The sequence below is a fragment of the Falco cherrug genome, chromosome 6, assembly GCF_023634085.1.
Source record: "Falco cherrug isolate bFalChe1 chromosome 6, bFalChe1.pri, whole genome shotgun sequence".
Lineage (NCBI taxonomy): Eukaryota > Metazoa > Chordata > Aves > Falconiformes > Falconidae > Falco > Falco cherrug.
Window position 1 is genome coordinate 42839907 of NC_073702.1, and position 22793 is coordinate 42862699.

Below are 22793 nucleotides of genomic sequence, written 5' to 3' on the forward strand. Positions count from 1 at the left end.
ATATTAAAATGCTGTCTTCCGGCATTAGTATTTTTATATCCTTTCTGTTACTAAGGAAGTTTTTTAATCAAGCTTATTCTTGCTTTTCCTAGTGTTGCCCCAATAATAAGCAAGAAGGCTAGAAGACTCTTATGTCCTTGTTAATCTTTGGCTTTTTTCTGTTTCTGGAGCGGGTGGAGATTTTGACAGAACTAGGAGAAACAGCATCTGAATTTTGTGGCAAAAGATTGATTTAGTTTTCAGAGGTAGTAGCGATTTTGTTATAGTGTCAGTTAAGTAGCTGAACCTTTGAAAAAAGCTCTGATGTAGCCAAGCTCAAGTTGGATTAAACTGTATTTAGCAAAGCTTCTAAGTGTTTAACTAAGTCCAGTTGACTTCAATTTGATCTGAACATATGTGTGAAGTAAAATGTCTGTGTGCCTGTGGGGGCTTAATGCTTAGTTGAGCTGTTTGTAACTATGCTGATTCACTAGTTTTGCTCCTTCTGCCATGGACTTTCCCCCAGTGCTAAAGGTGTTGATGACTTGGGAATGACGAGTGGTTTGGAAGCAAGTGTATTCCTGTGGAGGAGGCAAGGAGTAGCCAAGCCTTGGTTGCTGTAGGACAGGACTTCATTACTTTTATCGGGCTGTAGGGAAACAGCAGCATGTGCATCTGGCTCAAAATCAGAGTCAGACTTTGTCTAGTTGCTCAAAATACTGATGGAACTGTAGGCTCGCAACGGAAACGGCAGGACTTAAAGCTTTGTATCTCAAAGTGTTCTCTTCTACAGTTTAAAAATTCTGGATTCTGAAAAGGTCATGTGTTCAAAACTCCCTCAAAAACTTTCATTTTGAAAGGAGCCAATAAAATATTCTTCTAAACTATTTTAAGTGCTTAGACTATCTCTTCTCATTAAATGTGAAATGAGATACTATCATGAGACAGTGTGTTCAGTTAGACTGAAATGTACCTCAGAAATAAAAGGAGATTGAGATCTGGGGTCAGTCTACAGGTTGGGCTAGTGAATTGAGATGTGTGCAGGAAACTGAAACGGTGGAGCTAGGAGGTAAAGTCAGAAAACTTTAAGTAGAGATTTTTAAGGCTTCCTCCTTTATTGGAATTGGTCCACATGAAGAAGAATATTTAAAAAGCCCTGTATGTGCCAAGAAATATGGATGTCTTGCTAAAAATGGGATATAATTTTGATGAAAATAATCCCACTAGGAACTTAGGGACTGTTGAATTTAATTAGTGAAGAAAATTGATGCAATGGTAGCTCTTTTAAAGTTTGGTTTCAGATATCTTTGTTGTTAATGCTGCTCATTTCATATTGCCTCTGTATATATGCAGTAATGCTGGAATGTCTGCTGTTGGAATTAAGGCAAAAATAATGGGCTGCAGATGAGATCTTTGTATTACCATTTGTAAGAAGGGAAAAAGGAAGACCTGGGAAACTGCAGGCCAGTCTCACCTCTGTGCCCAGCAAGATGGTGGAGCAGATCCTCCTGGAAACTATGCTAAGGCCCATGGAAAATAAGGAGGTGATTAGTGACAGCCAGCATGGCTTCACTAAGGACAAATTGTGCCTGACAAATCTGGTGGCCTTCTAAGATGGGGTCGCAGCAATGGTGGATAAGGGAGCAGCAGCTGACATCATCTGCCTGGACTTGTGCAGAGCACACTGTCCCACATGACATCCTTGTCCCTAAACTGGAGAGACATGGGTTTGACGGACGGACCACTTGGTGGATAAGCTATTGGCTGGATGGTCACACTCAAGGAGAACTAGATGATCTTTAAAGTCCATTCCAACCCAAATTCTGTGATTCTATGAAGTTCTTCTCTGTGACGTTAGGGTGTCCTTTTATTAGCAGGAGACCTGACCTCCTATGTCTTTGAAGACTACTGTTTTTATTAGTTTGGGCCAGGATACTATCCAGTCTGTTGGTGTTCCATGTTGTTTTTCATAAGTCCTGTGTCCTTTGAGGTATCTGTACTATTTGCTTTATAATGTTAACATAAAGTTTGCAATCAACAAATAGAAAGCAAGAGACTTTCTCTCCGCCTTTCTGACATGGATTCCTTGTTTAACGTTCATGGACTGTTTTTGTTAGTTTGTTAACATAGTAAAAGTCTCATTTTAGGTAAAAGCAGCCTTTTGGCTGTGATAATGGAGCCTCTTCCGTGCTAGAAAACGTTGCCCTTCGAGTTAAGCTACACATTAATTTGAGGCTGCAAAGATGATGATAATGAAATGCCTGGTAAATTATTGTGTGATTAAATTGCATAAGACTTACTTATGCAGCCCCACTGGTAATACAGTCAGTTCTATATAGTCAAAATCACCTTCACTTATTAAATTCCAGGCACCAGGACCCTATAGTTTATGAATAAAAAAAATAATCTGAGCAATTAATCCTGGTTCATGTTCCACATGTCTGATATCTGAACTGTTTTATCATAAAGAGAAAAAGGGTTATGCAGACCAATTTGATGCAGCTAATCAATCTTCAATGCGAGTGATAGAAAGAAAAGTTTGCTTAGGAGTGCCCCTTCTGCCTTCAGCTGGAAGTTAATGCCAGGCTGTGCTATTGGCTTTTACCAGTTGCTACTATGTCAGGAAGCCTTCAGTACTGGGTCTTGGTTAACCAGGCAGTGTGTTAGCCTTTCTGTTTGTCAAGGCAAATTTCTGCTCACCAGAGTAGGAGTTGTGGCCTTTTCACTGAAGTGGTTTGGGTAATTTTTCAATGCTTTGCTTTCAAACAGTTGCTTTGATAGAGCGATTGAGGCGTGGAGGCAGTTCCACTGTGATCTCAATGACCTCTCCCACTGGGTGACGGAAGCTGAAGTGCTGCTGGCAGATGCCCGTGGTCCGGATGGCAGCCTGGACTTGCAAACAGCTGGGCTGCATCAGCAGGTATGTGTGATTTGTGCAGAAAGCAAGCAAGCCCGAAAGCCTAGATTTTTCTTCCAAAGTTCTGGTTTTCTCTATAGATATATAGATCTGAAGTTAGGCTGTGCAAAATTACACTATAAAAAGTGGTAACTCTTAAAATTTCTTTTTCAGTTGCAGTTTAAACTGATTCTTGGGGAAGAGCTCAACTGCTTATAGTATGGGGTTTTGTAATGACTTTTAGTTATGGATGGATCTGAGCTAACTTGATAATTCAAATATGGCATACTTTTTGTTGTTGTATAAGTTTTGTTACAGCATTAAAAATACATTAATCAGTTAAGAAGTTCAGTATGTTATTTCACTTACTTTCTACTCATCATAAGAAAAATGGACCCCAACAACAGTCAGTTATAACTTAGCAAAACATTTCTTGAAACTATTGACTTTGCATGATCTTGCCTTGTATAAGCAATCTAGAAAAAGAGAATATTCCAATTAGAGATGGCTTGGGTTTTATTGTTTTAGACTTCAGTTCTGGAATTTAATTCCCTTATGTCTTTCTACCTCATCATTATGAAAGAGCAGGCTTTTCTGTTTAGCAAAACTATTTTACTTCCTTTAAATAAGGAAAACATAACTAAGGATCAGATATTTATTTTTTCTTCCCTTTTGGGAGTAATGGTTATCCAAGAATTAGGTGTGTGTTGCAAAAGAAATGTAAGTTCTGCCTACAAAATACAGTTTTTATTTTATCTTTGTTGCTGTTGGGAGTTTTCTCCTAGGACATTTGCGTTCTCTTTCTTGAGATTTCCTGATCTAGCTGCAAATAATTTTTACTAACGACCTAAGGTTTTTGTAGTGGTTAAGGATATTTGAAGGTTTGATCCTGACATCTTCTGACTTTCTTTAGTTTCATGGATTTTCTGAGATGTCTGGGGACCACGGCAGCACAACCATAATAATCCTAGCTAAAATATTGTGAAGTTACAGAAATAATTAGGGGCATAGGTTATGAAAAGAACTGGTTAAAAAAAGTCATACAATCTGTCAGCACTACTAAAAGCTGCTGTACATTAAGAGGAAAGGAATCAAACATGAGTGTGGACTCTTAACACTGATGGTTTAAATGAAGCCTTGTGATCCTAAGTAGCATTCAGCAGCCTATTCTGTGTCATTATCTTTTTATGACACTCATTAGAAAATTGAACTAGATTCCACAACAGACTCCTAATAACTTAAACCAACGGCATCCAATTTTTAAGGAAGATGTCTTTAAGTGCCTGTTTCAGTAAAATAATAGCACCCAGGATTCATCCTGCATATTATGAGCCACAGATCAAAGTCACTGTAGGTCAGTAATAAAATTCCGTGTGGCTTTTATATTTCTGACAGGAACTTGAAGAGGGAGTCAGCAGCCATCAGACCAGTGTTTCAGCACTGAACAAAACTGGGGAAGGGATCATACAGAAACTGTCTGCTACAGACGGGAGTTTCCTACAGGAGAAGCTGGCGGGATTGAATAGACGCTGGAAAGCAATCACCGTGGAGGTTATGGATAGACAACAGAGGTAATAAAATTAATCAGAAATTTGGATGTCTGATCAGATCCGATGAGGAGAGTCTTACTTAGAAGACTCTGGGAGAGGTTCTGTTGCATGCTGTCATTAATCTGAATTTCCCTGACATTCAGACCTCTGTGTTTTGAACTGTCTTCTAGAACCAATTTCTCATAAATGCACCTGCAGCTGGCTGCTTACTGAGTCTGTGTTTGATACAACCCACCAAATGACAATCACAAAACTTCTTTTCTTATGGTTTCCCTTTGTTTTAAAAACAATTTCATTGCTATGCCAGACTTTTTTTAGGAAGGAATACTCAGCTACTTTCTCTGGCTGAAGCTGAACTGTAAGTACATTACCTTGATTTCTGTTTTTGCTTTGTCCAAGACACATTAACTGAAACACTTGTGTTGTTCTTGAATTTCCACAATACTACAAAATAAGATGATTAGGTCTGTGTTTGCAGCCATTTAGTCCATCTGACTAGATATTTTCTGAAAAAAATGAAAACCCATTTTGAAGTAGCATTGAATTTACTTTGGAAGATCAAAGTGTTCTGAGATAGATACGTGACTTTTCAGCATGTCTGGGAATATAAGGTCTCCCTTCTGTTCTTACTGCTAAAAAATTGTGTAAGAATCAATCCCTGGAAAAAAAGTGTTAATTCTGGAGGCTATTTATATGTTTTTAACATCTCCTGGCACATTTAGAAACATAGTAAGATTTCTTTTGGCTTAGTTTGAGAAGGTCTGTTAAAGCTTTGTGTGATATAGGGAATTTTCCCTTTGAGGGTTTAGAGACATTTCTAATACTTTTACAAACAGTGACCTTGTAGTGGCTTATAATGGTTGGGCCTGAAGGTGTTGTCGTTACTGTCAATTACGTTTAATGTTTTCTGCAGACTGTTAGAAGTCGATTTTATGACGTTGGAACAGAAATTTATCTATTTTAAGGAGGTAGTATTGAATGGCACCATACTTGCAAATTAATTATGAGGATAAATCCTTTGAATACCAAAATGACTCCTTTAAAATGTGCCAACCACTGAAAAACATGTGACTCTTGCATCAGAAGTAACGTAGGACTGATGTGCTGTGTTCATTGCAGAAATCTATGTGAGTTTTTTGTTTTCCTTTCTAAGACTAAAAGGAGAGAATCAGCAGCTGATAGAGTACAGAAAGAAGCTTGATGAGATGCGTTGCTGGTTGGAAAATACAGAAAATGCTCTGGACACAAGATATACCTTCGACCATGAAGAAAACCTGCAAGAATTACAGGCAAGACTGATTAGTGTGTGTAGTGTATACACATGTATGTCTTCTGCAAAGCATCAAGACATGACTTTTGTGGAGGGGAGTTGTCACATTGTAAATAGCCAAAGGAATATTATGGTTGTGTGGGACAGTTTTGTGAGATTACTTACACAGGAAAGATGCATCCCATAATGAATTCGGGTTGAGTTGATAACTATGTCACCTAGCCAGAAGTAGGTGGCTATGTATTGGAAAGTGAGAAATACATGTACTACTGATAAAATTTAGTAAGTGATATTTCACTGGAGGTGGTGTCCCCCAGTCAACTTTATAATTGTCAAAACTTTAGCAAAAAGCTGGTAAGCTTAAAATGGTAAGTCAGTGCCATTGTCCCAGTTATTGGGCAGCTTTAACACTTTGTTACGTGTGTAAGATGTTATTTACCCTGGTTTTTAAATGATAAGGGTTTTGGTCATTTCAGTTAAGTTGGGTGCTTATGTATGTGTGTATTATTCCTGTTTATTCTGTGGCTGGCTTTGACATCAAAATATCTGTAGTTTGTAGGATGTGTGAAAGAGAATGTTTCTGGAATCCTAAAAGAATGGAAGGAATCGTCAATCCAACAAATCTGCTTACTCATTTTTTAAAAAAAATCAGTAATTTTTAGAAAACCAAAACCAACAACCTTTGTTAGACCAAATCAGGTGGAAAGGCTTGAACTTCCAACAAATGTGTATACATGATGTACAGTAGTTGCAGTTGTGTTTGCCTAATTGACTTGTGTCAGTTGAGTATTTGTAGTCTTGACTATCATGAAAGTTTAACTTTTCTTGTCGTCTACCTTTAGTATAGATGCCTGAAGTAAAAGGTAGAACTAGAATAAGGCGGGAAAGAGCAGAATTTGCTAGAAAAATACTGTTAGAGAATTAAGTACCAATTTAGCCCTATGAAAACATGAACATGTTAAATTGTCGTTAAGTATATCAAGGAAAGGTGAGTTTGCAATAGAACAGGTACTGAGTAAGACTGCTGGGCTGTTCAGGAGGATGGAGAACTTCTCGTCTGCAAAGAAACTCAGAGCTTGCCTTGTTTTGTCTCATCAAAGAACAATGAGAAGGGAAAGGATGACGAGATAAGGAAGTATAGGGAAGATGAGCTATTATTAAAGGGAAGAGGGAATAACAGAAGCTAACTGATCAGCTAGGAATAAATACAGGCTGGGAATGGGAAGAATGTTTCTAAACAGAGCTTCTGGAGCAGCCTCCAATTAAAAAGGATGTAATGTGTTTTAAAAAGTAATGCTTTTAAGGTAGACCATTGAAAATTTAGGATGGGCTCTGTTTGGTACAATGCTTATTGTAGCAGGGTATTCTGTTCAGTGATCTCCCTTCCAGGCCTGTGTTCATGTCACTTTACTATGCATACCTCCGTAATACTGGAGTAACAGAGATTAGTGTAAATATTGGGATGGATAAATGCGATGTGTACTTGCTGTTGTAATTTTCTTTTAATTCTAGTACTTCAAAGACAGAATTTGTGATTCCTACTCCACAGTGCCTTGTGGTCTATAGGCAAATAATAGCACAGTTGATTTAAAGTCAGTGGGAATCCAAGCATAAGTTTTTTCTTTTCCCAGGATCTGACCTGTACTTCATTATTTAAAGAGAAAGAAGGCTGTGGGAGGTTGATCAAAATGAAGTTGTAAGGTTATGTTTAGTTTTTTAAATACGTTTAGAGTACACTTCCTTAAGAATAAAGTACTTTGTAGTGATTGACTGTGTACTTGTATAATGCAAATAATTTTTTTTTTTTTTAAACGAATGCAGGCAACAGTTTTGATTCTTTGAATGTTGCCTTTTGGATACAAATGACACATCCAGAGTTGATCAAACAGAAGCATCTTGTGAGATGAGAATCAGTGTGCATGATGTGAGGCGGTATAGGTATCTTGGCTATTTGCAGTTTTGTGTTTTTTTCCAGTTAGCAACAAATGTTGATATTTGAATAAATGTTTTAATCAGTTCTTGACAGAGCATAGAAACCAAAATAGAAAGTTTTCTGTTACACATTTCCAGGAAAGTTTTCTAAATATTGGAGTTAAAGGAAAGCTTCTCCTCGCCCTCCTCTTTACTTGCTTAAGCATGTATGCATTTTGCTTCTGCCTGAAACTCTTCTGCCCCTTTTAGGTCTTAAGTGAAGAGATGGAAGTACAGGGAGACAAACTGGAATGGCTGAACAGAACTGAACCTGAAGTGCTTTTGGATAAAAATGTTGATCTTCAGGAAAAAGACAAACTTTCTGATTGCCTGCGGTCCCTCAATGTGAGGTGGAACAAGGTGTGCGTTTCTTCAGCATTGGGTACCTGAAGTTGAAAATACAGCGGTGTACTTGGAATGGTTGTTTTCCTTTCCATGTACCTGTGACTTATATAAAATCTCTTGGAAGCCATGCAGGCATGGGCAGGAAACGTGCCCCAGTCCACGTCTACATTAAAACACTGGTGGACATTTTTTTTTTAATTTTATTTTTGTTTGTATTGGCTTTCTTTTAAACAGCTGGGACAAAAATATTTCACTTGAGGGCAACGGTAATGTATTAATTTGAAATTAAGAGAGTCACAATAAATCTTTGCTGTATAGGAAAGTTGAATATTTGCAGCAGTTAAGAGGAAATCAAATGAAACTGTGGTAGGGTTTAGTGAGAAAATCTTGCCAAGTGTGTCTGGGATTCTTTTTGAGTATAACTGCTGTAAATTAGAAATTCAACTGTTCATTCTCAATGGCAAGTGTGTGAGAAGAAAAGAACTTTCTGGCTGGAATAAAACCAGGTTTTTTTCAAGCAAAGCCTGGATGCCTAAGTGAAAAAGGAATATAATTGTTTGGGACTATGTTATAGAACAGGGAGGTAAGAGTTCATTGGGAAAGGGGCTTTTGATAGTTCAGGGAAAGAAATAAAGATGTGTTTTTACTTACTCAGCCCTGAAAATGGGGATTCCCCCTCCCTCACTTTGTGTATTACATTTCCATTGCTGCCTTTTAAAAACTTAAAAAAGGAAAGTGGGCAAACTTGCCTTTACTACGATGGAGTTTAATGGTAATATTCTTTCTTTTTAAATTATCTCTGTTGCTCCACTTCCCTGTCACTGACCACATATCAAGCTTTGTATCATCTTTCCTTCAAAGTGTACTCAAATAATGAGTCATAATTTTGATGCTTAGGTAGTAAAAAATTGTGTAAACAACCTGTCTACAACAGTTCATTTATTTCTTTCCAAGACTGAGGTAAGACACTGGAATGGATTGAAATAATACTCTGAATACCTTTTGGCATAATTTTTATTGTTTTTAAATGCTACCTTATTGAAATATATGATATACCAATATTGATGATATACAAATATGATGATACCAATATTGAAATATATCGGAGGTGTGCTGTTGGAGCAAGTATTGTATAGAATATTTTGTCTTCCAATAAGTGATGACTTTTCTGCTGTTAATATAGGTACTCTTACTGTTTTTATTCCTCTCTGTTGGCTGTAGGTGTTCAGAGAAGTGCCTGACAGAGTGAGAGAATTAGAGGCATTTGTTGGGCAGTCTCATCTTGTTACACAGGCAAAGCCTTCTGGTGAGTGATCAAACCTACTGTTGTGCTTAATTGTATTGAGTTTAGTCCTTTTGGTAGTCAAAAATAATCCGAAAAGGAAAACCTTCCCTATGAACTTAGACAATGGAAATGAGGAAACATTGTCTACTGCTGTACTTGGGGCTAACTTCATGTCACTGTGGGAGAGGAAGGGAGCGTTTGGTTAGGGAAAAAGTCACTCTGCAGTTCAAGGTTGGGAGAGCCCTTTGGTATTCCCCTAAGAGTTCTGAAATGGGGGACTGTTTTAGTAAAACTTTACCCTCTTCATCAGGAGCCAATGTACTATACAGAATAAAAACCAAAACAGCTATGTTTGTGACAGCCTGGATTCCTATGGATTTGTGCCTTGTGGTCATGCCTTTTAGTAATTAAGATCCACTAGAAGCTTCCTCTACAGCTAATTATGTGTGAAGTATTCTCCTGCATGCAGACTCTCTGCAGTCCTATAAATAAAGGCCATTCTGCATCTTTCAGCTCAGAAGGGATGCAGACAGGTCTTTCTTATCTGCTAGACACTTACCTTCCTGAATCTTATAGGGGAAGCTGTCTAAATATGATACGGTCTTGTATTGGACCCTGAAACTGGCTGTCTTTTCAATTTGTTGGAGGCAGATCAGCATATACAGACTGTAAACAAGATGCCTAAGTCTGTTAGAAAACTAAATAAAAAAGACATCCCTTGCCTGAAAAGAATTTGAAGCTTAACTTCAGTAAATTAACTCCATTTTTTTTTTAATTTAGCAGCAATAAACAAAATTTAAGGAGGAAAACCAACTTCTGTTTAAGCCTTTCAAAACCTTAATTCAGCTTGTTTTCTTTTCCTACAGGGTGTTTAATTAAAGCTCCTGTATTTCATTGCTTGAAGCAAGTGTGTAGTATTCATGCTGCAACTTGATTTAACTTGATTTTAGCTTGTTTTCATGGAACTAGAGCACAACCAAACATAGCTCCTGGAGCAAATCCTTACTGTTCAGCTCATTCCTCACTTCTTTGCAGTGTCAGGTTTGAAAAGATAGAAAGGATGGAGCTAAACTGGTGGGCATCTCCCTTAAGGCAGTCGTGTGTTGCGAAGTCCATGAAGCATCTATTGCCGTAGCTCAACCTGCTTGTGCTTAAGTGAATTTCAAGCCAGTGTGGGAAAAACCTTTCTGCCACATAATACAAAAGTGAGGAATACAACTTTAGACATTTATCTTAAATGAAAGGATTATGGTTAGTAAGTGTCAATTCTCTTCTCTGTCAGTGTTTAGCCTCACTCCATTATATTTAATGTCATTTTGCCTTTGCAAGTTTTCTTCTTGTTTGTTTTGTATTTAGGCTGAATCATTTGGGTGAGTCTTTGGAATACAATTAAATAATTAATCACCTTAAAAAAAAAAAAAGGCAAAAGAAATGCCAGCTTAGTTAGTTTCTAGGGGTTAAAGTGTCTCAAATACAAATTTTGCTGTGCTTGCTCTGTAGATGCTGTTGCATATTTAAAGGAATTACTAACCTCCCCTCTAATTCCCACAGTTGCACATGTGGGCATGACTTTTTTTTGTCTTAACAAAAACCCCAAACTCTCTTTCAGGTGTCCAAAAGGTGGTGCTAGTATCTTCCTCATTGGAAATTCCTGTTCAGACTCAGCAGGCTTTAGAACTTTCTGCACCTGCTGATCTGGATAAAACTACAACAGAGCTGGGTGACTGGTTGGTATTGATTGACCAGATGCTCAAGTCAAACATAGTCACCGTGGGAAATGCGGAAGAGATCAATCGGACTATCGCACGAATGAAAGTATGTGTTTTTTTGAAAACCAGTGGATTGGAAAATTGGCTCATGTTTTAATAGCTTGTGCAGTCAGTAAAGAAATTACATGTGTTTTTAAAAAAAAAGAAAAAGAAAAAGAAACTGAATATAAACTTGAAAATTACACTTTAAGGGCTGTCATTATTACACTCCTCACCCCTTTACTATTTCCTGTTAATTCCAGTGTCCCTGTGTGAGCTAGGCACTGCAGTTTGTTTTAAACAAAGCATATAGAGAATGCCTTCTGAAAATGACATCTTTTGGGGAACGTATAGATAGATTATGTTGCAGACTTTGGAGTAGCTTCATGTTTGCTTGGAGGGTGACCTTTATGATGCACTCTTTAGTGGTTTCTAATGAATTTTTTTGTGTTGTAGTTAGACTACACTGATTTCCAGAGACATGCTAAAATGATTGAAAGTTGTAACATTGATGTAAATGTTTCTGTTGATAGCTCAGGCTGTATTGAGCAATGACTAAAGGTGGTATTTGTGAGATGTATGCTGCCATTAAGGTTCATGTTATGTGACTTGATATCAATGAACATGAGTAACTGTAGAGCAAAAGCTGCAGGCTAAACAAGTGTGTCTACCATAATCTGGAATTTGAGAGAGTAATGTGATGTACAGTAACTTTGGAAACACTTTCTTTTAACTGTACAATACTTGTAATATGGGCTTCTGGTATATTACCATAGTGAAACAACTACATTTTTTATACAATATATGGTCAGATTGTTCTTCCCTGTTCTTTTTTCTTCTCTCACAGCCTCTCCCCACCCCTATATATAAATGATCAGAGCTTGGTAAGAGAAAAATAAGTTATGAGAGAGTGAAAAACAGATATGGGAAAATATTGTACAATGACTGTAGTAACTGTGTAGTTTGTACAGGTTAATCTCTGGATTTTCAGTAACTGTAATTCAGAATATTTTTGCTTTTAAAGCAGTACTGTAATAATGTGACAGTTCAAGGGTTACAATAACGATGGGAACAGCCATCTACTTGTGGTGACACATATATGTTTTATCTAAAAATATTACACATGATGTTAACTAAATGATTTTTGGACTTAAAAATGATACTCTAATTCTCAACAGATAACAAAGGCAGATTTGGACCAGCGACATCCTCAGCTTGATTCTGTTTTTACATTGGCTCAGAATTTGAAAAATAAAACTTCCAGTTCAGACATAAGGACAGTGATCACAGAAAAATGTAAGTTTCTGCAGTCTGTGTTTGCAAATGCAACGCTCCCATGGCAGTAAAAAATCTTCGTATCTTTTTCTTAAAGTCTTGATTTTGAGCCTAGCTGAAGTTGCCTTCCTTGAAACTGAAAATTTAGCAGTTAAGTGGCTTTCAGTCTAACAGTCTAATGAAAATTCCTGGGACAAGAACTGTCACTTGTTTTCTTGACTGCCCATATTTTCAAGTATAAAGGTAGATGGTTTTGTTGGGATTTCAAAATATCTTTTGAAGAATTTGAGTTACATAATTTGAGTTACATGGTGGCTACAGACCCAGGGATGAGAATTTCTTATTTATTGATAAAAAGGAACATACTCTTTATCCAATATAATAACATGGGTTTTTTAATAAAACCCCATTATTATTTTCTGTTGAGTTACTGAAGCTTTCTTCGAAGTTCTATGACTTACGTGATGCCTAAAAAATAATCTGAAAGTTGCCTGTGGGTTGAAATTGGTGAATCTGTATTTCAGAGTGTTGAGTTTGTCCACCAGTAATACAGTAACTCTGACAAGTGCACTTGCTGCCACAGACCTGAGAGCTTTGTGAATCTAAACAATATTGTTGAATTTATTAAAGTTAAGAGATCTTTTCAAGCAGATCAAGCATAATGGCTTTATATAATTGTAAAACATTTTTTAAAAAAACAAGATTGCAAAGGGTAAAGTTCATTTAAGTGATTATAGCTCAAGCACAATCTTCGGCATTTTTACTTCATGGAAGATTGAAGTGACCTAAATATAAAGTGTGTTAGTTTTCTAATAAAATTGAATGCTTACTGGTAATATATATATATATATATATATATATATGATCTGTTACATACTGCCTACCTGTTGCTGCTTGGAATACATATTTGCTCAAGAAATCCAGCTTAGTATTTTTGTTTGGCTTGCTTTTTTTTTTTACACTTGCTTTTTTACTCTTTAGTTCTAGTTATATAATGTGTCCCTAATAACTGTCATGACAGGTAATAGGGAAACCTGGTCCTAATTCTGTAGACTGTCAAGTAATGTGCTTTTTTTTATGGTCTGCAAGCATTAAGGAAAAGGTATGATGCTATTAATTTATTTCCCAAGGCAGGCTTACTGCTTTCCCTGACACATTGTTTTTTGTCCTAGGCTCTGGTCATGTCTTTTTCAGCCTCTGTTTATTAAAGGTTAAAGCCTGTTTATTGATCATCTAATGTAACTCTAGTCATTGAGAGAGGAACAGTATACTTGAAGGAAATGCAGTGTGATCAATAGCTTCTCTGTTCTGCTGTGTAATCTACATAAGCCTATAGAAACCCCTGGTGGAATGAAAGTGCCAAAGTAGTTTGTTACTGGAGTGTTTCTACGTTGGCCAAATTTGTAGTGCAGGTGCCAGTAGACTGTCTTCAAACACATAGTGGTCTGGAAAGCTTAGGTCACTTTGTATAAACTATCCAGATCTAAACAGTATTTATTTATTTATTCATTATTTATACTGGTTTATGTTGCAGATGCATAAAGATGACTTGGTGGTATAGCAGTCACCCTAAAATTGTGCTCCTTGGAGCCCTGCTGCTGGCATATCTCTTCAGTGCAGCTGTGCCTCCCACATGTGTACTTAAAATGTAAAATAATGCCTTTGAAATATTCCAGAAGTAAAAATTGTCACCTGTATACTGATCCACTTAAGAGATAGCCAAACACTTGCATTTTTCATTTGCTTGTGTGAATGTGTAAACTACATGAGGAACTAAAATACTGAATATGGGAACTACTTTATTTGAGAATGAATTACGTTATTGCTTCGTGTTCTAAGAATTAAGTGGTAGTTATGGCTACTTGTTTGTTTCCCTTGGGTTTTTCATATTCTGTATTGTCCTCCATAGTGGAGAAGGTGAAGAACCAGTGGGACAACACCCAGCATGGTGTGGAGGTGCGACAGCAGCAGCTGAAGTACATGCTGACAGACAGCATGCAGTGGGATGAGCAGAGGCAAGAAATGGAGCGCCTCATGGAGCAGTGTGAGATCCGTCTGCATATGCTCCTGCAGGCCCCAAAAGAGATGCTCGCCAAACAGATTTCAGACAACAAAGTAAGACAATCTACAATTTTTTTTTTCTGTACCTGATTCCTCAGTCTATGTAATGCTACTGGATTCAACTGATGTGCAATATACAATTTAGTTGTAGGACTTACTTGGCAATTCCGTCTCTTTTTGGGCATGATATATTCTAAATTGTCTCTGTTTTTTAATATATCAGACTTGCTAAGAATCACTTTCTGAGAGGGAAACAGGGGGCATGTGTGCGTGTGTGTCCTTTTTAAGTGTAGTTGAATTGAGTACAGTGCAGCATCAAATAAATGGTACACAAAAAGCTCGAACCTCAGGCGAAGAAAAGTTTAATCATACAGCCACAGAATGTAGCATGTATTACTTCATAGGAACCTATTAACAGTATTTTAGTAAATCTAGAAATGGAACAAGTTGTTTAAAATTATCCTGAATTTGACTTCTGATGGGTGCTAGGTGTATTGAAGACTTCCCCATGCCCCCCCCCCCCCCCCGAATTCCATGCAGTCTTCACTGCTTTTCATATTGCAGCAAACCTGCTGTGATAAATAAGTAAGGCTGATGTCCTTTGTCTTGGTGGCTGTCAGAAAAAGGGCAGGTTGTAGATGGCACAGGATGAGAACTAAAGAGGCAAATCAGCAATGAGGGGCTCTTATCAGTATCGTATTTAGAACAAGACTATACTAGAGTTTAAAAAAAAAAGTGTGTGTGTGTGTATATATATACACATATATTCATGAAGGGATAATGTAGGGGTGCAGCTGGGTATGGAAAGAAGCAAGGAGTGTGACTGTAAGAATTCCTTACTGATCCATAGCTATTTTAGTACAGTTTTGAGCTTTTCATTGTCTTTCTCTACATGAGCAGGGGAAAAAGGAGGGCTTTATAATATGTTAAAATGCATAATATTAAGCATAGTCTGATTTTTATTCTGATATCTCACTCTGGATTTACTTTTTAGTTGTTAGTACAGGATTTACATAGAGGTGACATCACGGTAGCTGCATTCAATGATCTTTCTAATAAACTTCTTCGAGAGTATCGTGATGATGATACAAGGAGGGTGAAGGAAACTACTGACCAAATGAACACTTGTTGGGTTAATCTGAACCAAAGGTAATTAAAAGGTTTCACTCTATATGTAAACTGTTTCTGTCTTAAACTTGTATCCTATGTATACATGTGAACTGAAGTCTCTGCTTTACTACAGTGTTCAGGGCTACTGTGCGTAATAAGTAAATTACAGTGAAGCTGTTTTGAGTTTTGATGATTGAAATTCCCACAGTTCATGGGAGGCTTCTGTATGACTTTCTGTTTATGTGGCATTTTGTTAAAGGGGAAAAAAAAAAGTACTTATGTTTGGTCTTCAGTTTGCCTGTGGCTGTTATTCTCTAAGCATCTTTGAACAGTTCCTCTCTTGTTCCTTAACGCTGGTATGCTTTACGTATTTTTGTAGTTTGTTGCTCTGTCTCCTTTTCATAAGGCTGTAAGTATTCGGCTTGGTCTTCCAGTGCATTAATTCATTATGGTCTTTCATCTAATGGAAGCTTTCCCTCAGTGGGGCTGTGCTTTGGGTTCTGGAGTGTGATGCTTCTAGCACTCCCATCTAGAAGATACTTGAGTTATAGGAACAAAGACTTGAAGCTTAGTTCTTTCTTGTCATCCTCTATAAGACATATTTGAAAATATATCTTAATGAAAATATGGTATTTCCCTATGCATAATATTTTTTTCCCTGCAAGGTAGTCTAATCTATGCAGAAATACTTTTTAGTATTTGATAGACCATTAAAATTTACAGTAGTGTCTGACTCAGTGCCAGCAGCTTAAATGGTGTGTTTGGTGGTTAGAGGGGCAGAAGAGAAAATTGATCCTGTGTATTTGGGAGTGGGGGAGATGACAAGCAACCAAAGTCTGTATGTGTGTGTGCATATATGTGCACGTAAAGGGCAACTGCTTTTGTAATGAGGTGTCAGTGAAGGAAATAAAAATCCTAGGTAATAAAGCCTCTGAAGCTGATGTTATGTCCTAGGGAGTGAGAGGAGGAGAACTTCAAAGAATCAGAGAATGTTTTGGGTTGGAAGGCACCTTTAAAAACCACCTGGTTCCACCCTCCCTGTCATGGGCTGGAACACTCTTACATTAGCCCCATCCAACTTCGCTTTGAGCAGTTCCAGGAATGGGTTGACTGCAACTTCTCTGGACAGTCTGTTCCAGTGCCTCATTACCCTCACAGTAAAGAATTTCTTCCCTTTATCTAATCTAAATCTACCCTCTTTCAGATTAAAACTGTTACTCCCCATCCTATCAGTCCCCTTCTAGTCTTTCTGTAGGCCCCTTTTAGCTGCTGGCAGGCTGCCGTAAGATGTCCCCGGAGCCTTCTCTTCTCCAGGCAGAACAACCCCAACTCTCCCAGCCTGTCTTCATAGCGGAGGTGCCCCAGCCCTCTGATCATCTTTGTGTCCCTCCTCTGGACTCGCTCCAACAGGTCCATGTGCTTCTTACGCTGGGGTCCCCAGAGCTGAATGCAGTACTGCAGGTGGGGTCTCACGAGGGCAGAGGAGGAGAATCGCCTCCCTCAACCTACTCATGTAGCCCAAGGTATGGTTGGCTTTCTGGGCTGCAAGTGCGTGCTGCTGGGTCATGTTGAACTTTTCATCCACTGACATCCCCAAGTCATCTTCCTCAGTGCTGCTTTCAAGAAGTAGGTAATGAAGGAAGCGGAGTAGGATGTCTTCTTATCCCTCTTTGGAGGAAAATGGTACTTCTGTCATTTTGTGCTTTTGATGCAGCAGCGTTTCTTGGTGATGTCCATTGAGAGATGAGTTACACCATAGGCAAAATTTTGTACGGTTCGTTCCATGTGATCATTTGAGAGAGAATAAAAATTTGGTGATCTTTAAATGTTTTGAGACAAAGGATTTTTCAAGTAGGTAAACCATTTCATAATTATTCTATGTGGTATGAACTTCTTTTCATGGTTCAGAAAACTTCCAGTAGACTGTGGGAAAGGCTTTGGTGTATGACAGAACTTCCTTGGCTTATTGCTTTTTCTGAACTAGGTCATAGTGATGAGGTTATCTCCTAAAATGGCCCTTCCTGACCATTCATTTGCATTAAGTTTAGGAACTGCAGCATTTTCACCATCAGATCGTACTTTCTTTCCTCAAACCAAACTAATAATTTTTCCAAAAAATACCACTAACTTCATCTGAATGTCATCATGACATCTGGCAATGAAGATGCAGTTAGAGGGTGAGGGGAAACAGCTCCCTGTTGGATTGGTAGTAGCAGTAGACTATAGCTCTGTAGTAGGCTCATTCACATTCAAACTCTGCGGTGTTTTGGCTAGAACCGGCATAAAATTGCCCAGCACTCAGAGCAGGTGACCAGAAAGAAGAGCTCCTGCCTGGAAGCCTCTAATTATTTTTGAATCTGCTTGAAGTCTGGAATAATAAGCAATTGCGTTGTGTTGTGTATAACTGAAACTCCTTGATTATCATTGAGGCGACTGTTTTTGCAGCGTGCAGCCTTAGGAAGATGACTCTCTGCTTTTGTTTTTTTAACTAGGGACAGAATGTAAAGGAGAACTCTGAGCCAGTGGGTAGGCAGAGTGTGGAGCTGCTCAACACAACCCCATGGAGCAGCAGAGCAGAATTAAAAGGGGAGAATGTGCAGTGAAAACACCTTTTCAAGGGAGTGAGGGTTTTTATACTTGCTTTAAATGCAATAACTAGAAATAGTTGTGAGTTTTGAGTGACTAGGCTTGCTTCATGTGGCAGATCTCAGGACATGCAGCGGTTGTATGTGGAGCACACACGTGGCCCTATGGCTTCTATAAGTGCAGATCTGTACTTAGAGCATAATGCTTTAAAATACCAGTTTGTTCCCGTGCTTGGAGGTTGTGCAAGGGGACCTTAGTAATATCACCTGGGAGATTCAGAGTCCTGACTAGCACAAGGACATTAACAGGAAGACTGTAGCCGTGGCATGTAAAGTTGAAGGAGCTTATTTTAAAACTCTTGGCATTAAGAGATTGAAACTCCCCAGCTTGACATTGTCAACTGCATACTTTGCCCACTGGCTATTTATGTTCTATTTTTATACTTTAGGGTGAAAGTGTAGTAATTCTGTGTGGTTTTTTGCTGCCTCAGTAATGGATTATAGTTGTCTGTACTGTCTTGGTGTTATTTTCTGACTTTGTTTTGATCACATTTGTATGCATTACACATTTTTTAGTTTAAATCTGAAAAAATAATTGGGTGGAACAGGAACATGAAACAGTATCATGAAGACTTATTAGAGTTACTATTTTTTTTTTCTGACGTGCCTTTGCTAATAGAATCTGCTTAGACCTACTCCGCTTTCACTGTGTTAAGTGAAGTTAGCTGGATTTGTAAAGGATTCTCTAGGTTCTCCTTGTATTTAATTCTTCCATCCTAGAAGGACCCTCTGTCTCTTGAGGCTGTTTTAATTGTAGTAGAATACTTTGAAAATCTGAGTTGTCTTTTTATAGGATGGGATACTTATTAATTTTCATTTCCTTTCAGTAAAGGCCACAAATGTGAAGTATTTGTTCTGTAAAAGTGTTGCTTGCTACTGCTATACGGGTCCTCTTTAAAAGCATCCGTGTAATCTCAGAACATTAGTTGTAAATCTGTTAATTTATGCTACTGGAATACATATTTAGTAAAAGGATTGAATTTCAGCTTAAATTCAAATATCTTGACAGCAGTGGGACTGTAATAGGATTTCATTCTTTACTTTCAATGAAGCAGAAAGTTTGAGAAATTAAAACTTTAGGCTGAAGGCAACATTTTTCAATGAATGTTATTAGCTACAAAGTTCAAGTTGCCTCAATTCCCATCTAGTACATCAGTACTTAGACTTAGAGATCTAGGTCACTTAGTGTTTCATCCTTTGGGGCTTTTCTTTTTCTTTGGAGGTCACCTTTATTACCAGTGTGTTCTTCCTGTTGTCACTCCTGTTCTTCCACCTTTGGCCTTAACCCCCTGCTAGGGAAGAAGATCCCCGCAGAGGGAAGGGGCTTTGAAGTCAGAGCTCGTAACTGCTTTTATTTTACATTTTTCTTGCCGTTCCTTGGTGTGCTCTAATTCTTGAGCTGGTGCTTGTTATCTTCTCTAGGCAATATCTATCAAACCATTTGTAATCCCTGTCATGCTATTTATTATTTTTTCTTGAGTGGGTGAAGTGTTCCAGAGCTTCAAGTGAGAAGAAAGAATGAAGGCTTCCTGCCCTGCTAGTTATTTACCACTAGCCAAACCTCAGACAAGCATGAAGTCAGAAATAATTCATACGGTCTTATTTTGGATAAACAATTATTAACAAGTGACGTAAGACCTAAGCTCTTGAAGTGGAGGTCACAACACTATCTTTTTGCAAGTAGTCTTTATAAAATTCAGTTGGTTATGCTAATACTTAGGAAAGTAATTCTGGTAGATTTGGGGTTGCATGAGATTTTTCTTGCTGCCCTTGAAGGAAAACAGCTTTTTCTTGCATCTGTCTTCTCTGATGTGATAGTAAACCAGAATGCCTGCTTTGAAACATCATCGTTAACGGTACTGAAGAACTGCAACCTCTTTTTCAAAAAGAATATTTTAACTACTTTTGAAATTTATGATTCTAATCTAAATTCCCTAATATTGCTGAGTAGTGCTGTTGCCACTGGCAAGGAGGAAAGAAAGCCTAAGCAGAACAGGAGGAGGTAGAAGACACAGAAATTTGGGCCTGTCTGGAGAAACTTGTTCAATTCATGTGAAAATATCAAATGCTTCATAATTTCAAATACTTGAAATTAAATATCACTTTACACCTGAAGTCTTCCAATATCATTAATGCTTGATGTGACAATAAAATTGAACTTCCTACTTATTTAGCAGCAGCATTCTGGACAGTAGCTCTGTTACGGATTTCTATACAGTGTACTAGTGTGGGACAGCTTGTTTCTTTCTTTTGTCCTGATTTTGGGAAAAAGAATACTGGAGAATAACATCTTCAAATGGATGAAATTTAGCTTGTTGTGCTCTATTTAACATTGTTAATCAGAGCTTTTAAAATCGTTGACTATAACAATTTGCCATCTAAGTTTCATTTTAATGACAAGGCAGTAGTTCTATTATGCAGAATTATAATGTGATCTTCTTTTTTTTCCTAGGAAATATTTTGAAGTTGCTTACCAACAATATAATCTAAAAGTTTTAAATGAGTTCCTTACATTTTTAAAAATCTTCTTACAAACAAAAAAATTTGTGTTTGTACCAACTAGAGATCTTTTGGATTGATTGGAAAATTTGAGCTATATTCTTCTGGTCTTTTCTTTTTTCCTTCTTTTTTTTTTAATGTAAGCATGTTGAGCATGGCTTGACTGTTATGATGGCAGTGTATTATTCTGTTTGTCTGAGTGACAATGTCAAAAGTCTTGTTTTTTAGCTGAGAGAACTACATATTTGACTTTGCATCCCTCAATACTTAACTCTTACAGATTAAGGGAAATGTTACTGCTCACTGTAAAAGAGAAAAAAATACCCCAAACTCTCAGTGCTTCTACTCTGTATGATTTTTAGTCAATAAGAAGTACTCAGGCTTTTCGCTTATGGGAATAACACTTCTACCATTTGGGACAGCATAAGTCCATGATGGCAATACTCAAAAAGAAAAAAACAAGTTTTTAATTAAGAACTTAGTTTCTTCAACATGACTCTTTAGAAAGGGCTGTGACATATATAACCGGTTCAGAAGACCTGTTCTATAGATATAACCACCAGAGAAACAGTGATAAAAACAATGATAAACCAAGCTGTGACAGATATATAATTTCTTAGTAGGGATAACTTCCAGCTTTTCCTTTAGTAGTTTCATTATGATGTATGTAATGCTGTATGTTATGAGGGTATATTCTGACATTTGGCTTGTTTTCAGAGCTGTTGATAGGCAGAATTTCTTGGAGACTGAGCTGAAGACAGTACAGACCTCACACAAGGATCTGGAGAGCTTTCTCAAGTGGCTTCAAGAGGCAGAGACAACAGTTAATGTTCTAGCAGATGCATCCCAGCGTGAGAACACTGCTCAGGACAGTGCCTGCGTACGGGAACTCAGAAAGCAGATGCAGGTAAGAAACTAAATAATACTGCTGCGGTTCATGTTTTTTCTCAATGGCAAATATAAAAGAAGGTGATCTGCTAGAGTGAGGAAACCTGCAGCCTATTGGAAGGTGTTTCAAAAACAGTGTTTTAGAAGTCAGGTGTGTGAAGGAAGCAGATTTTTCTTCCTAAGGTTTGAACTACATATCTTGTGGACATCTGTGGCATTGAGGGCTCTTAAATGTCCTTGGAGGGTGACTGTATTCAGCAAGCATATTAAACCTTGGAGGGTGACTGTATTCAGGAAGTGTGTACTTTTTTAAACTCAGTCATATTGTGCGATTGTCCAGCCAACCAATGTAATCTACTTCCTTCCAAGTAAGGACCTCCTGGGCTGCACTGTTTCCTATCCCTGTCTGCCACCTTCCTCATGCTTTTCCAGCAATCTAAGAGGTTGTCATGCTTGGATCACTCTTCTCCCTCTCCTGCTGCCCAGCAGCTCCCCAGCTGGCCTTCCTTCCTGGACAGGCCACAGGCTGGAAACCTGAGATATAACTGAGAAGACTAACTGACACCATTTACAGTCTTTTTTTAATACATAGACACCCTTGCTTCTCTCAAATCTAGAAGGGAGATCCCTTCTCCCTGTCTAAGAAGCATGGCCTAGCTGAATATCACATGGTCTGGCTGTTCCTGCCTTTGTACACACTATAGATCTCCTTTGGGGAGGTAGGAGGGAGAGAGAGAAACGGGGTTTAGCCTCCATTAAGGGTACAGTGTATTGAGGGAAAACAGGAGGAAAGGGTGTGGAGACCTGATAGCTCTTTTAAAAAATACTGTCTTTGAGTCTGTGGTAGCAAGAGGTTGAATATCACTGGCTAAAAGGATTTTGTGTTTCTATAATACATGAAATTCTTTCGTACTGTTTATCTGATGTGAACGCTGTTCATGTGTCTTCTTTCTCCTGAATGTTTCAATATATATTTTTCTTCAATTAAATTGTGTCAGTTAGCACAGTTATTTTGATATGCACAGAACTGGGCAGCTTAGATCAGTTATTAAATCCTGCACTCTGGGTTTGGAATAATGTCATCTGTGGTCGAAGTTCATGGGTTTTGAACAGCTTATAATGAAAAGTGCTATTTTTGGTAGTGCTGTTAACCTGAACATATCTACATTGAATTTAAATGAAAAAAGACTTGAAAGTATCTGATTGCAAGCTGCTCACTGTGATCATGAGGAAGACAGCAATGTATTGTGGAAGCTTGTGTCTGTTGTCGC

The 22793-nt window shown here is 37.9% G+C and overlaps 1 protein-coding gene across 6 annotated transcripts in view; it reads left to right on the forward strand.

Moving 5' to 3' along the window:
* The window catches only part of UTRN (utrophin), a 386253-nt gene that overhangs the window by 144944 nt on the left and 218516 nt on the right, over positions 1–22793 (forward strand). For 5 of the 6 annotated variants that reach the window (XM_055714514.1, XM_055714513.1, XM_055714516.1 and 2 more), the window contains 10 exons: positions 2749–2899; positions 4271–4446; positions 5579–5714; positions 7877–8026; positions 9233–9317; positions 10906–11111; positions 12223–12340; positions 14229–14434; positions 15375–15529; positions 21352–21541. In XM_055714514.1, coding sequence (XP_055570489.1) covers positions 2749–2899; positions 4271–4446; positions 5579–5714; positions 7877–8026; positions 9233–9317; positions 10906–11111; positions 12223–12340; positions 14229–14434; positions 15375–15529; positions 21352–21541 — 1573 coding nt within the window. Of the gene's footprint in view, positions 1–2748; positions 2900–4270; positions 4447–5578; positions 5715–7876; positions 8027–9232; positions 9318–10905; positions 11112–12222; positions 12341–14228; positions 14435–15374; positions 15530–21351; positions 21542–22793 lie in introns of those variants that run through there. The other variant, XM_055714518.1, reaches the window with a different exon arrangement.